Here is a 13182-nt window from a genome sequence, read left to right on the forward strand (position 1 = left end):
GACATACGGTAATATCCAGTTGTCTTTTTAAATTGTTGCCCTCTTGGACAGGAAAGTCATTCAGTTGCCGGATTGTAGATGTACACTATGCACAAAAGACGCTCATTTATCTTGATTATAAATTTCTTAAAATGTAATTTATCCCATGTTATTCACATTTGTTGATTTACCTATTAATCTCCGGTTAAGGCGGGGTTGATAAAGTGAATCATTCAAAGAGGTTTCTCTCGGTGTTAGAACTTCACAAATTTTCCATTTGTGTGTTTTTTGTTCTTTTTCTTTTTGCGCTTTTTGTTTTAGTTCCTTTTTTTTTATCATGGGGCGAGTTTCACTTATATTTAAACATACAATTGGCAATAAACAGTTTATTCAACGAACTCCATGATATAAACTAATCAAGAAGTTGTCTGAGGCCATGGCCTTAAGCTTAAGTGTACGGGCTTGACTCCTATGTTTTCAATATTGCAATTAATCCAGTTTGAACCATTTGCACCCTTCTTTCTACATGTGAACGTTAATGAATTTAGCACCTTTTCAGCTCTGAATCAAAACGGCTAAAAACAATAGACCAATAATTGCCAAAATCTTAATCAATTGATGACGATTTCAAACAATAGACCGCATAGGACTCAATAAAATGAAACGGAAAATAGAAGCATCGTTAACGAGTTTAATCCGCTGTGAATGATGTCCGTTTACGCGGATGTTACATTGAAAGGAAGTAAAGGCCAACTTCGTACTTTTGTTCAGTATATTTGCCCTAAGGAATCATGAGTTACGGTGTCTCGAGTGGATCATTATCAACGCGGGATTTCTTGGCTTCAATTCGAAATCAGTTGGAAGAGCGCCTTCTAAAGAACAAAATTAGCTCGCTCGAGCTCCAAGAAAAAAGATTTCTGAGAAAACATCGTTCTGACACCAGACTTTTGAAACTTACGCAAGAAGTAAGACTTGGAAATTTGGCACTGGGAAGAGTTATTGCTAATGAGAGCTCGAGAGCGGCTCGTTTGGAGGTTTGTAGCTTTATTAGCTTTTATATTTCGCCCCTGGTTGAAGATGCACCCTGCATTTGATAGTGTTCTTTTACCCTTAGATTGTTCTCAGTATCAGGCGTTCAGGCAATGAAAAGTGTAGTGCCCCCTTCCATTCGCCGGTTGCCGAAATCTTAGTTCTCGTCTTCTTCATAGGGGTCAATTTAACGCGTGCCTACACAAATGTTCCTGAATTAATTCTTTCCAACCAGGCAACTAAGTCCTGGATTCAAACTTTGAATAATTGAATTTCCATTTCGTCATGTGTACAGCGGTATTTCAACTTTGTATTTTGGGAATAGAATCTTGATGGGCAAATATTCAAGTCAAATCTGCTGATAAAACCGTCCTTCTGTTTCCGTCGTGCGGGAAAGTTTAGATCAATGACTCAGTCTTCAACGAGATCACCACAAAACAACAAACCAATTTATTTTTAGGATACTTCAACACATTGAACGACGCTTTACGAAATAGGCTAATTCCGAAGCCAGAATCCCCAAAAACCTTACGATATTGCAAAGTTATACTTTGAGGTGACGTTTTCGTCGATCTCGCCGTCGTAGATCTTAAAGTTACTTTTGACAACAAATAAGTGCAGTTTTTTTAAAATCAAAAAACAGGGCCAGTTCAAAGTAGGAAATGTGGCTACCTTAAAGTTTCGGATAATTTAAAGCAAACATTTTACCATCTCGGATAGCAAATCGTATCCCGTATCGGGTCTTAAAGTGGTCGAGGTAAATTTTTTTGTCAGGGCTAATGAATAATAAACGAAATGGAAAAAAAAAACTTCAAGTGGCTGAAGGAGGCTACTAAGCCTCAGAATATTCGGCCACCCGGTTTTCTTAAGTCGTTCTTAACGGGAAGACCATATGCCTATTTCCAAGTAATGCCAAGAAGCTAACCAGCGATAATCAGAGAAGGCTAAATGGAGATTTATAATCTGACCCACAGTTTGAACGTTGTGTTCAGTCGGTAGTACATCCCTGGTCAGAGAATTTTCACTTTTCTTGAGTGGATCCTATTTCCACGTTTATGGCGAATTCTCAGTTGGGTTTTCCGAGAATTATAGAAACACAAGTTACCCTTTGATAGTTAGTTCATTAGCCGTATTCTACACAGTTACTTCTGTTGAAACGCCACCTGGTAAGGTGGAGTCTGTTGGTTCTTTTCTCTGCACCGAGAGGTTTTTCTCCGGGTACTCCGGGTTTCCCCTTTCCACAAAAACCACTATTTGATTTGTCCCCAATTAGTGCTTTAGTGCTAAATCCATTGGCACTTAAATAAAGTTGTTATTACTTACGTTTCGTAGAAGAGTTTCAGTGGCCTACACTGGTTCATCTTGCGTTTATTCACTTCTTTACCTTCACAGGGTAAAGTTTGGTTCACAAATAAAAGAAGACAGATGTTAAAGTCCCGTTATTCGTCGACAGAGGCAAACAAAACGTCCAGTTCAGCTAACGAAGGATGCACCCAGCCAATAAGAGGGTTAGAAAAGTAATCTCTATTTGATTTAAAGAGTTCACTAAATATTTCAAGTTTATCCACTTGACGGTGTTTGGGAGACCTGATTTTATTATATTTTGTAATAAAGTCCGAAGGTTCTCCCTTTGCAAGTCTTGGCTTTTGGCCCTGCTCGACCCATGTCACGCCCATATTCTCACCAGAGGGATAATCAACATTGTCAAGTAAAGAAGGCCTCAACATTTGTTATTAGATCAAGTTTGGTGTTGTTTTAAGGCTGGAACAGTGCCTGAGAAACACGGCTAAATCAGTATGCATGCAAGCGTTACCTTCCTTTCCCTTTTCTTCAAAGATTGTTGCTGTCCTTGGTTTTCAAATTGAGTTGCATGCTATTACTGTACCTTAAATGGCAGCATCTAGTCAAAGGGTTTTTTATTAAGTGTCGAAAATCAAACCGCCCAAAGTTATTAATTTAGTCATTCACCAGAGTCAAAGACAGGAAAATGAGCTAGTCATAACAAAAAGCAAATACACCCGGATGAGGGTAAAGAATGCAAAACTCGTACGTGTTACTGATAACATTGAATTTTAGTTAGCGATTGACACAAAATTTGTAGCATGGCGTTGTCCGCTACTCAACCTTAAAGAAGTTGATATAATAAATTTTGGTCATTCTTTGCACAAAACGCCAGTTGCTATAGTGCCTTATCTCACAAACATGATTTGTTTTCAATCTGCTCTAGGATTTCAAAAATATCTTCAGGAAAGAATACTTTGCCACAAGAACTCATGCCTCAAACGTCAAAGATCAAATGCCAACCTTTTGTCTATCGGAGAGCTTTCTTAAAGGAGGAAATGACGTCACCAGGCAACAAACCAATCCTTGAAAATGAAGAGCCAAAGAGTAAGGGTATCATGAGAAATCCTAGTGACGCTGGAATGGTATTTATTACCGAAGTGTTAAAAAGGAAACACACTAATTCTTATGTTAAACGACAAACTGGAAACGGAAAGCTGTTTCCTACTTTGCTGTCATCTGATCCACTTTCGATAAGAGAGAGAAATTGTTCTGAAAAAGAGAGAGGACACGATAACTTCATTGGTTCCAAAAAGGATACCCAAATTCATATTTGTCTCGAGAGAGGCAACGCTATTTTTGTCAATGACTACAATATTGCAGCTGGCAGACAAATTGACGCCTCCGGTATGGCGTTATCAGAAAGAGAAGAAATATCAAGAAGAAACTTACGTCTTCCTCGGAGTACCTCAAACCGGAATTCAAGCCCTATAAATTTCTTAAAGCCCGAAGATATTTTTACTCCAGTTTTTCAGAATCAAGAGTCTCCAAAAGAAAATATTGAGGCAAGTCATGGTAAAGGGATACATGACATCTATCTGCTCTCTGTCAGCTCCGCGGAAGAGACCATCCTCCGCAAAGATGCCGTCGGTTACATGGATCCCATTTTAAAGCGGCGAATTAAAGCTCCGAACAGGCAGCGATGGGCTCTAAAAGATACCTCTGGAGTTAACACTGAGACTATTACCGTTTACGGTCCCACACGAACGCAAGGGGACGATTGTAAAAACAATGGTGCTTTTGAAAATTTGTTCGCTGAATGCACGGAATCTTTAACTCAAAAAGGCAATGAGCGGATCCAAAGAAACCAGACTTCGAAGAATGCAATCTCAGAAACAAGCCAAAACCTCAGCCGAAGACAGGGCTCGTGTTCTTCTCATCCGGCACGAAGCGCTAAAGAAGATAAGGTGAGAATGCGGAGAACCAAAAAAAATGGAACCGACATGTTGGTTCTCCGGATCAATTGGGTTTTGTTCATAGTAGAATATACAGATACTTCACTCTACTCCACCCTCTCCATCTTCTTTCTCCTACCATTCCATTCCATTCCACTCCCTCAACTCCGCTCCAACCCGGCTCTACTCTCTCCAGTCCTCTTCACTCAAATCCCTGTTCTCCACCCCACCTCCTTGTCTCCTCGAGCCCCACTTCTGTCAACTTCAACTCCACCCTACTTCAATTTAATTCAGTTTACCTTACATTACCTTGAACCTCACAGGAATGTCTTGTTGGTCACAAACTAAAGGGAAAACACCCAAGAATTAATGCAAAAGACAAAGACCTTGCAGACACGGGAGTGAAGCTTAAATGGTCGAAAGCCTTCAGTAAAGTTTCCACTGTGAACATGTTTTTAAATGAGATGGTTACTACGCCAACACAAAGAGAAGGCCATCAGTTGCTGGTGGAGCAGAGGCAGGCTGCATTGCCCAAGATTTATGAAGAGCTAAAAACTTGTAGGTACCTAAGATTGCCTTCCAAGGGAGACGCCGATAGACAAGAAGATTCTTTAGTGCCAAGGGTATTTGGTAAAAAATAAAAAACTGCTTACTAAAGGCGTCATATGTATTGCTATTACTTAGAAGCCGAAATGAAGAGATGAATGTTTTCTTCGTCATGGGATCTCATAATAAGTTTAGGAGTAAATTAAATGTCGAAGACAACAAGGAGGATTTTATTCAAAATTCAAGTTGGTGTTAGTGGTCTCATAAATAACTGAATTGTTTCTCGTTGACTGTTCCAAGTTAATTATGGTGAATATGTTACACATTAAATTTAAATTTAGGTTAAAATGATTTTAACCTAGGTTTAAATTGAAAGTAGTAAACATCAACAAATATCCATCAGTTATTAGCATGTACGTGCGTGCATATTGGTAAGTTTTTCATGACTTAGTCTGAGATCTGAACCGGGCACCTCTGACATCGCTCAGTAGAGCGTCCTTCGCCGTAACTAACCGTTAAACCACACTGGACTTGGACAAGCAGTTGTCATTAATTTTAAAAGCAAATACTTTTCTCGTGGTGCAAGAGGGCCCAGACTCTTCTCGGTCATAGTAAATTATGTGAAAGTTTACTCGTGCGCAATGCGTGGCCCTGTACGGTTAGTAAAATGGCTAACACAATTTTTGTTGATTCAGAGATATTCTACAAAAACATTGGGTGACATTTAAGGTTCCAGAAAGCAAAATAACCCATTTTATTGACGACAACTTTTACAACGATTCAGTGAAGTGGTTACAAGCACGTAATGAAGACAGCAAGGACAGAACTGACAAATCTGACAAGTCAAGACATAGCAATTATCAAAGAAAAGGATGGAACTGGAGGCTGGCAAAACATTAGGGACTTTAAGATACTCCGACTACAGACTACGGACTACCATTGGACGCTTGTTCCCCAAGTCTAGAGCACTGGATCCAGTACGGGGCTGATGGCGTGAAAATACGAAGTTAAGTTGGCGGACAACAGACTACCTGCTACGGTCAAAGCAGCAATGCCAGCCCTTACAAGCAAAATTGAGCTGAGGAAATCCGACATGATAAATTATTCGACTTTTGGCTTCACAAGAACAGCCTAGTACATGATTAGTAAAGCAGGAAGAGTTTGCAAATCGTTTAAGTTTTAAAAGCACGCAATTTCCACCGGCCATCTGAGTTCAGGGGATCATCAAAATTCAGGCAAAATATTTCATCAAACCGAATCTCGAGACCGAAAGTAAGCCCTAAATGCATACTGGCTAAAGTACTGAGGCAGTATATAAAGTGACAACAATGAATCTATTCACTTGATAGAATTAAGCGAAAATGTATATGGTGTCCACCATTTGCCCTTTTCATTCAAAATCGAGACTGCCAAAACTCTTCGAAATTATTCTGCCGAAAACGTTGCTCGAAACGAAAATCACACCACTACAAATACTTATTGATTGAAAAAGGAAAACTATAATTCTCTTTATTTTGATACAATAATTTGGTTTTTCATCTCCCTTTCTTTCCCACCGTTGTCGCCTTTGTTGACTACGCAAACTTGCATCACTACTCACCGTCGTGAGCTCGCAACGGTGGCTCAAGGGAAAACCGTGTCTCGTCCCAGTCCCAAACACCCCCCGTCCGTAGTCTGTAGTCCGTAGTAGGCATATCTTAAAGTCCCTATTTACTGGGTTGCCAGTATGGCAATCCCAGTCGGAAAGTGGGTGGGATTTGTTTGTTTTGTGTTTTTGTTTTTTAATTTTCCGTGTCGGTAAAAGTCTTGCCCGTCACTCCCCTGGTAAGTGGTGTCTTTGAGCATAGAGCCTTCTGTGCGTATTTTCTTAGGATCGAGAGGATAGTGGAAATGCGTAGATTTCTCTGGTGGACACAGGAGAATCATTAACGTAGCCTGCAATGGCGTCGAAAGTCATGTAACGCGAATGGCGTTTTAGTGGATCCTTAATTAAACAAAATATACCCTTATGGAGCTCAATAATGGAAAGTCAGTTGGATAAACTAGGCAGGCGTTGAAAAACCAACACCTGGAATCTCAACAGCGACGAGTAATGGACTTCGACAACAATCTGTCGCCCGTCGAGCCGAAATCAAAGTGAGCTGTATTTCTAAAATAAGTTTTACCAAGTGTAATGTTATGTAGAACACTGAAACCAAATGGAAAATTCTCTGGTAACTTATGGGTTCAACAAAGACAGAGAACGAATCGAACACCTTACGTGGATCTGTGATCAACTCTGCACAGTCTTTAGGTAAAAGAAATAACTGGAAATGTGACAGCCAAGAATTATTTGAAAGAAAGCTTGTGTATTTTGTGCTTCATTATTCAAGGAAAAGGTTCTTCATGCAAACGGTTTGATCCTGAAACTTAGTTTGTTGCAATATTGCGCATATTTGACACGATTGAGGTTCTTCTCTTCACGCACGCAATGAAATAGAAGAGGTTTTTGCCTCTAATAGCAAATATGTTGTTTGTTTCAAAAAATTGTTTGCTAGAAAAGGTGGCCTTTATGAATTCATCATGTTTTATGATATGCGAGCTTAACTTGATAGTTTTTATGGCAATAGTAAAGCATTTTCTTGTCAAAATAAGGTTAGCGTCTTTCTGGTGTGTTAACTGAATTAAATCGCGAGTTTGTATTTGCCATTTGCCGCGTAACCTTGATTTCCACTCTCAAAATTACCTCTAGAACCTACTTTTTGCGTAGAGTAAGCTTTTAGAATGATGTTCTTGTTTTGCATAAAGCAAGCTAACAAAATCTATACCTTGCTGAGTTCGCATTTGTTAGCGGTAATAGTATTTTCGGTCCGATGCTTCTGTTTTGTTAGGGGTATATTGCTTTGTTCTCCCATCCAGAAACTAACCCCGCCGGACAGATTTAACTTCAGTGAACTTTGGTATTACAAAGCTGTCAGATGCTCAGAGGGCACACTTGTGGTGAAAAGAAGTTGTGAGGGAACTTGAAAATTATCAACATGTCAGCCCAGAAGCCAATGTTTCTCGCTTCTCTTTTATTTGTTATTCTTCAGAGACTGGAATGCTGTAGTTCAATACCACACAATTCAGTGCCTTCTGATTTTCTGTAACACGTACCACAGGCAACCCAGTGTATGCTTCACGGAAGCATCTCGTATCCAAGAACGGAAAGGAAATTGTTCAAACGTGTCAACTACACCAAGTTCTTTGCCAAGCCCACTCGAATATGGCGCACAATGGGAGAGACAAGATGGACAAGTATATGAAAATACATACTCAGTCTGGCAATGGACGGGAATTTAAGAATTCTCTGCTGTCCCTATTCTGCAAGATCAACGGCATCACTCAACTTCATGGAGCTCCAAAAAAACCATCAACTCAAGGTTTGATGGAAAGGATCAATCAAACAGTAAAGGAAAACATCGGAAATATCCTAAAAGAAAAGAAACAAATCATCAGATCATTGGGGTTAGGTTCTAGGGATAATTGCTTACAAAGTGAACATTGTGGAATGCGAAGCAACAAAACAAATAGCCTATGAATTGGTATTTGGAATATCACCACGGAAAGGAATTAAAAAGTAACCCCAGTAAGAAACAGGATTTACATTTTACCATGGAAGAAGAAGAAGAACAACAACAAGAAGAAGAATATGAAGATGTGGATGCAGAAGCTACACCTAAACTTGCTTGTTATTCACTTGTCAAGTCAACAAAGGAGATAAAGACATCTCAACAGGAAAAAGCAAGAAACACACAAAGAACAAAATGACAACATGCAAACCTAATACTTTTTCATTCCAAGTCAACAACTTTTCAAAATAAAAATTAATTAAGTGGACAAAAGTCCATTACACCTAAAAGCACTTGGCGAAGTAATTGAAAAAGAACATGGGTTTATGAAAGTTGTAATCAAATTTGGAATTATTCATTGCACAAAACAGACTACAAATTACAGAAGACATGAATTTGTCATTAGACACAACTAAAACAATAAGCTTCACTGTCACATGCAAAAAAGCACTTGACCAGAGTGACACATGTACAAGAGTTGCAAAAACAAGGAAATGAGTTCTCATTGTTCAACTACATACAAGTAATGACTGTTTAATAAAGGTTACGAACTTTCTGAACTACCAGAAAAAAACTTTGAATTTGAGATATTGTTCAAGTACCTATAACCACTAAGGGGTTTTCTAGTGAACTTCGTTTATGCAAGTAACTGTACATCATTCAATAATCTACCCTATAAAAAGTCAATTTTCTGATGTCTTTTTCCTTCCAAAAACCAGAAAAATAAAAATAAAACAAAGTCACATGAAGGTAATTCTTATTCAACAAGGTTCGGTTTTTCTACTGCTCTGTGATAAAAAAAGCAGAATCGGTTATCATGCACAGTATTCCTAACCCCAACCTTAATGCTAACAATTTAAAACCAGTGCTTAGACTTAATAACAACCAAAGGCGGCGTTCTTACAGACTAACTTATGATTAACGTACGTTAACCACATCCCCTTACTTCCAGCACTGATTTACTTACCAATATACACGTACTTGCTAACAATCGATGGACTTTTTGTTAATGTTTCCTACTTTCAATTTCAAGCTAGTTTAGAATAAAAATTAGCTATGTTGAAATCATTTAAACCTGAATTTCAAATTTACCTGTAACATCAGTGACATGCAGCTGAATGTGCTTCTGAGATGTTCTATGCAATTCCTTTTCCAGAGCAACATTTCTTTTGTCACTGTTGCCCATCAAGAGCCCCGGCATTCTTGCAGGCAATTTTCCCTTTTGTTGGACCGGACAGATCTAAGCATTTTTGCTCTTTAGCTATCCTTTAGCTTCTTCATACAATTCACCAACTATAAATGATATTGTTTCGCTGGTTATACATTTTGTGGATTGCGTAAGCTAGTTCAAAAAAAGGACTCAGAGTTCACACAAACACTGCCGCTGGCAGTTCCATCGGTAGCCATAACGGATGATAAGCTATATTTTCTCCATCAAGTCATTTACGCACGTGCGAAATTGGAGCTATCGCGGGGGCTTGGAAATGGCTTAAATTCTTTGGTAGAAAAATTTCAGTTGTTAACCGGATGGCATAGCGGTAAATGCAGTGGACACGTAAGGGCAGACGTATAATGGTGCGAGCTTCGAATCTCACGACTGGCATGAAAAGCAAAATGAGGTAAGTCTTTAAGATTGTAAGTAGCAACAGAGAAAGAGGTAGATTAGGGAGATAAGGTGTTTTTCTTTTTTTTTTTGTTGCATTCTTTTTTAACCTCCTTAAAATGCAGGCTCCAATTTTTTTATTACATCCCCTAACAAAGGGAAAACCCTTTTTTAGACAGTTGATAAAAAAACTGGATTGAAACATTTTAACCTTAGTGAATTTGTTTTCAAACAAGTTTAAAACAAAATGACCTAGGTCGAAATCATTTTAACCTTAATTTAATTTCAACCTGTAACAAATACATGAAAGGCATGAGAACGAGGGCACACGGTGACTATAATTTTTGTTTTTCCAGCCTATGCCAAGTTATGTTAAGTATTCCTTTTTTCCAGTTGCCATTATTTTTTTTACGTTAATGTTGTCATTGACTTAGATCTGTAATAAAATGTTTAAAAGTAAATTTTATTTTTGTTTATTTTTTAGTTGACAGACCCGCTCCTTTCCAGAAGTGGTTGGAAGTGCTTGGGCTGACGCCTTTTAAAACCCTCATTAATAATAATAATAATAATAATAATAATAATAATAATAATAATGATTTTATTGACAGCATTTGCAAGTGGTGTCTCTTCATCCGTTAATATCTAACTAAAGTTAATTACAATTAAAACAAACTTAGAAAAGACTAGGTTAAAAACGTTAAATAATTGATATTTACAAAGAAAAAAAAAATATAACCAGGACCTGGCTTTATCTTGTAGCAATTTCTTTGTCTCCTTAAAAAATAAAATTGGGTCCATGCAGTTTCTTAAGGAAAGGGGAAGGTTATTGAATAAATTAGCAGCTTCATCTTGAAATGTATTGGCGATCAACCTGTATACCCTTGCTGGAGCGTAAGTTTCGATTTCTAGTTTTAAATAATTTGGGCAGTCTGGGCTGTATAAACTCTTGTGTGCACTTTTAAGTAAATGCCAATTTGATTGCCTTCATAATCATCGACATGAACTTATAGTTTGTGAATTGAATTGTAAACTGGCTTATTTCTCAGTTTTGGCTCTGTTGGAGAAGTACATTTAAATAAAGTTTACAAACTGTCCCATTTAAACGCAATTGGTGAAAGATTAGCCGAATTGTCCCTATGTGCAGGAATTGTCTCCATTTCATAGCCAAAGTCAATAACGTCTGGATCATCTGCAAGAAGAACTTGTCTGTCAAATATCTTCTGCTCCAAGAGAGGAGACATTTGTTGCCGTTCTTGGCTGTTCCAAACGCTATATCCAAAATACAATAACATACCTAGAAAGAAAAGAGACGGTTAGAACTATATATCGCGCACGTATTTTACCCCTTGGGTCGACTTAAGGGGTTTGGCTGCGTTTAACTGTGGTTTTTGTTCATGTTCAGTACCATTGAAAGTAGTTTTTCGACCGCATCTCGGTAATAATCAAGTAATAATCTTGACTAATCTTCTAGATGTTTTCCAGAAATCTCAACAAAATCTCGAGCGGACGAGATGCAGTAAAGATATAGATTATCTCGGATTTTCCCGAAATAAGAATACTGGGATTTAGGCCTTGCTTTGAAAACCGTCACCTGGGATTAACAAGCTCAGAGCTTTGTAAATTAAAATTCCTGCGCTTTGCACAAGATGAAAAGAAAATCACAAGTGCCGGAAAGGGAACATCAGTTGTCATTCGAAGAACGTTTTTCCAAGCATGCTCATCATGTTGATATAGCTCCTCCGAGTAAACTAATCTCTTTATTTTCAGAAGGAAACACACACAATCGTTTTCTCGGGTGTTTTTTAAACTGGCCAATCATGAGAAAGCTGTGGTACTGTCGTACATTTGAGTCATTACATATCTTTGGTATTGAGCGTCATATTCAGCCTCAGACTGAGGCACCCACCAATTATTCAGTTATCTATAACTGAAGATATATTTTGTCTTTATACTGATTGAACTTTGCTAAATTTTATATATGACTAACCTAAACCCATCCAGACCCCAAAGCGAATCCATGTCAATCTGGACAATTTCAGCATTAGGAAAACATTGAAAAAAACGGCGAGTATGGGCAGAGCTGGTACCAATGGTGCCTTGAATGATATCTTGGTTGTGTTCTGAGGCTGTAGTAAGATGACGATTATAGCAAACATGCTCAAAACTGCAAAAATCACTACAAACAATATCATGACATGACTGTGTCTTTTTACAGCTTCAAATCCATACACTGTAGCACTGCAGAGTCCGACAAAAGATACGAATAGTAATGCTACTGCCCAATTCACTATACGAAAGCTTTCTGCTGTGGGACCCCTCCTGGGGTCATCTGGTCGATGTTGGTTTGAAGTTCCTTTTTTCATTTGCAGTGAATCGTAGTCACGAGATTGATCGCTTTTTGTGATAAATCCGGTCAACAAGATTCCAGTTGTAGAAATTTCAAAGTCCTCTGGCGAGGGGTCGTACATTGAAAATTGTTCATATCTCTCGGAGTTCTTTAAATGCCACAGTTCAATTGACGTGTCATTCGGAATACTGGGTTGATATCGCAGAATCAAAACACAGAGCGAAACAAGTGTGTAGGCAAGTAACGTCCCTATGGACATCATCTCAACCAGTTCGTTTAAGTCAAACAATAAAGCAATGACTGCTGTTAGAAGACCAGGATACACAGTGGCCAAAACAGGGACCTCAGTCCTTGGGTTCACATTGGCGAAGAACTTAAACAGTAAACCGTCTGAGGCCATAGCATATATGATCCTCGGTAAAGGGAACTGGGAGCCTAAAAGGCTTGATGAAAGACCACAAACAGCTCCAACGCCTATAATGTACTTAGCAAGGGGAAAGCCTCTCTGAGCGAACGCATTTGGTATTGGGGACAGCTTGTCCAGTTGATCAAAAGGCACAATTAGCGTTACTATTGCAGACACTCCAAAATAACACACAAACACAACAACCAGAGACGCCACAATTGCTATTGGAATAGACTTAGGAGCGTTCTTGGTCTCTTCCCCTGTTGTAGCGATAATATCAAAACCTACATAAGCGTAAAAACATGTGGCTGCACCACTTAGAACTCCAGAAGCCCCGTAAGGAAAAAATCCTCTTCCTTCAGTCCAGTTCCGCGTATCAACGAAGAATATCCCCGCGATAACAATGAAAACAACGACTAAGAAATTGAGAACGTTGAAAATTGTAC

General features: G+C 38.6%; 1 protein-coding gene across 1 annotated transcript in view; it reads right to left on the reverse strand.

The window, feature by feature from the left end:
• Positions 1 to 10208: 10208 nt before the first annotated feature.
• LOC137994733 (high affinity cationic amino acid transporter 1-like) overlaps positions 10209 to 13182 on the reverse strand; it is a 3735-nt gene continuing 761 nt past the window's right edge. The window contains exons 1-2 of the mRNA XM_068840332.1: positions 11971 to 13182; positions 10209 to 11277 (exon numbers count right to left, since the gene is read on the reverse strand). The exon at positions 11971 to 13182 is cut by the window's right edge and continues 761 nt beyond it. Coding sequence (XP_068696433.1) covers positions 11066 to 11277; positions 11971 to 13182 — 1424 coding nt within the window. The 3' untranslated portion in view covers positions 10209 to 11065. The remainder of the gene's footprint in view (positions 11278 to 11970) is intronic.

The sequence above is a fragment of the Montipora foliosa genome, chromosome 3 (genome assembly GCF_036669935.1).
Source record: "Montipora foliosa isolate CH-2021 chromosome 3, ASM3666993v2, whole genome shotgun sequence".
In the NCBI taxonomy this organism is placed as follows: Eukaryota; Metazoa; Cnidaria; class Anthozoa; order Scleractinia; family Acroporidae; genus Montipora; species Montipora foliosa.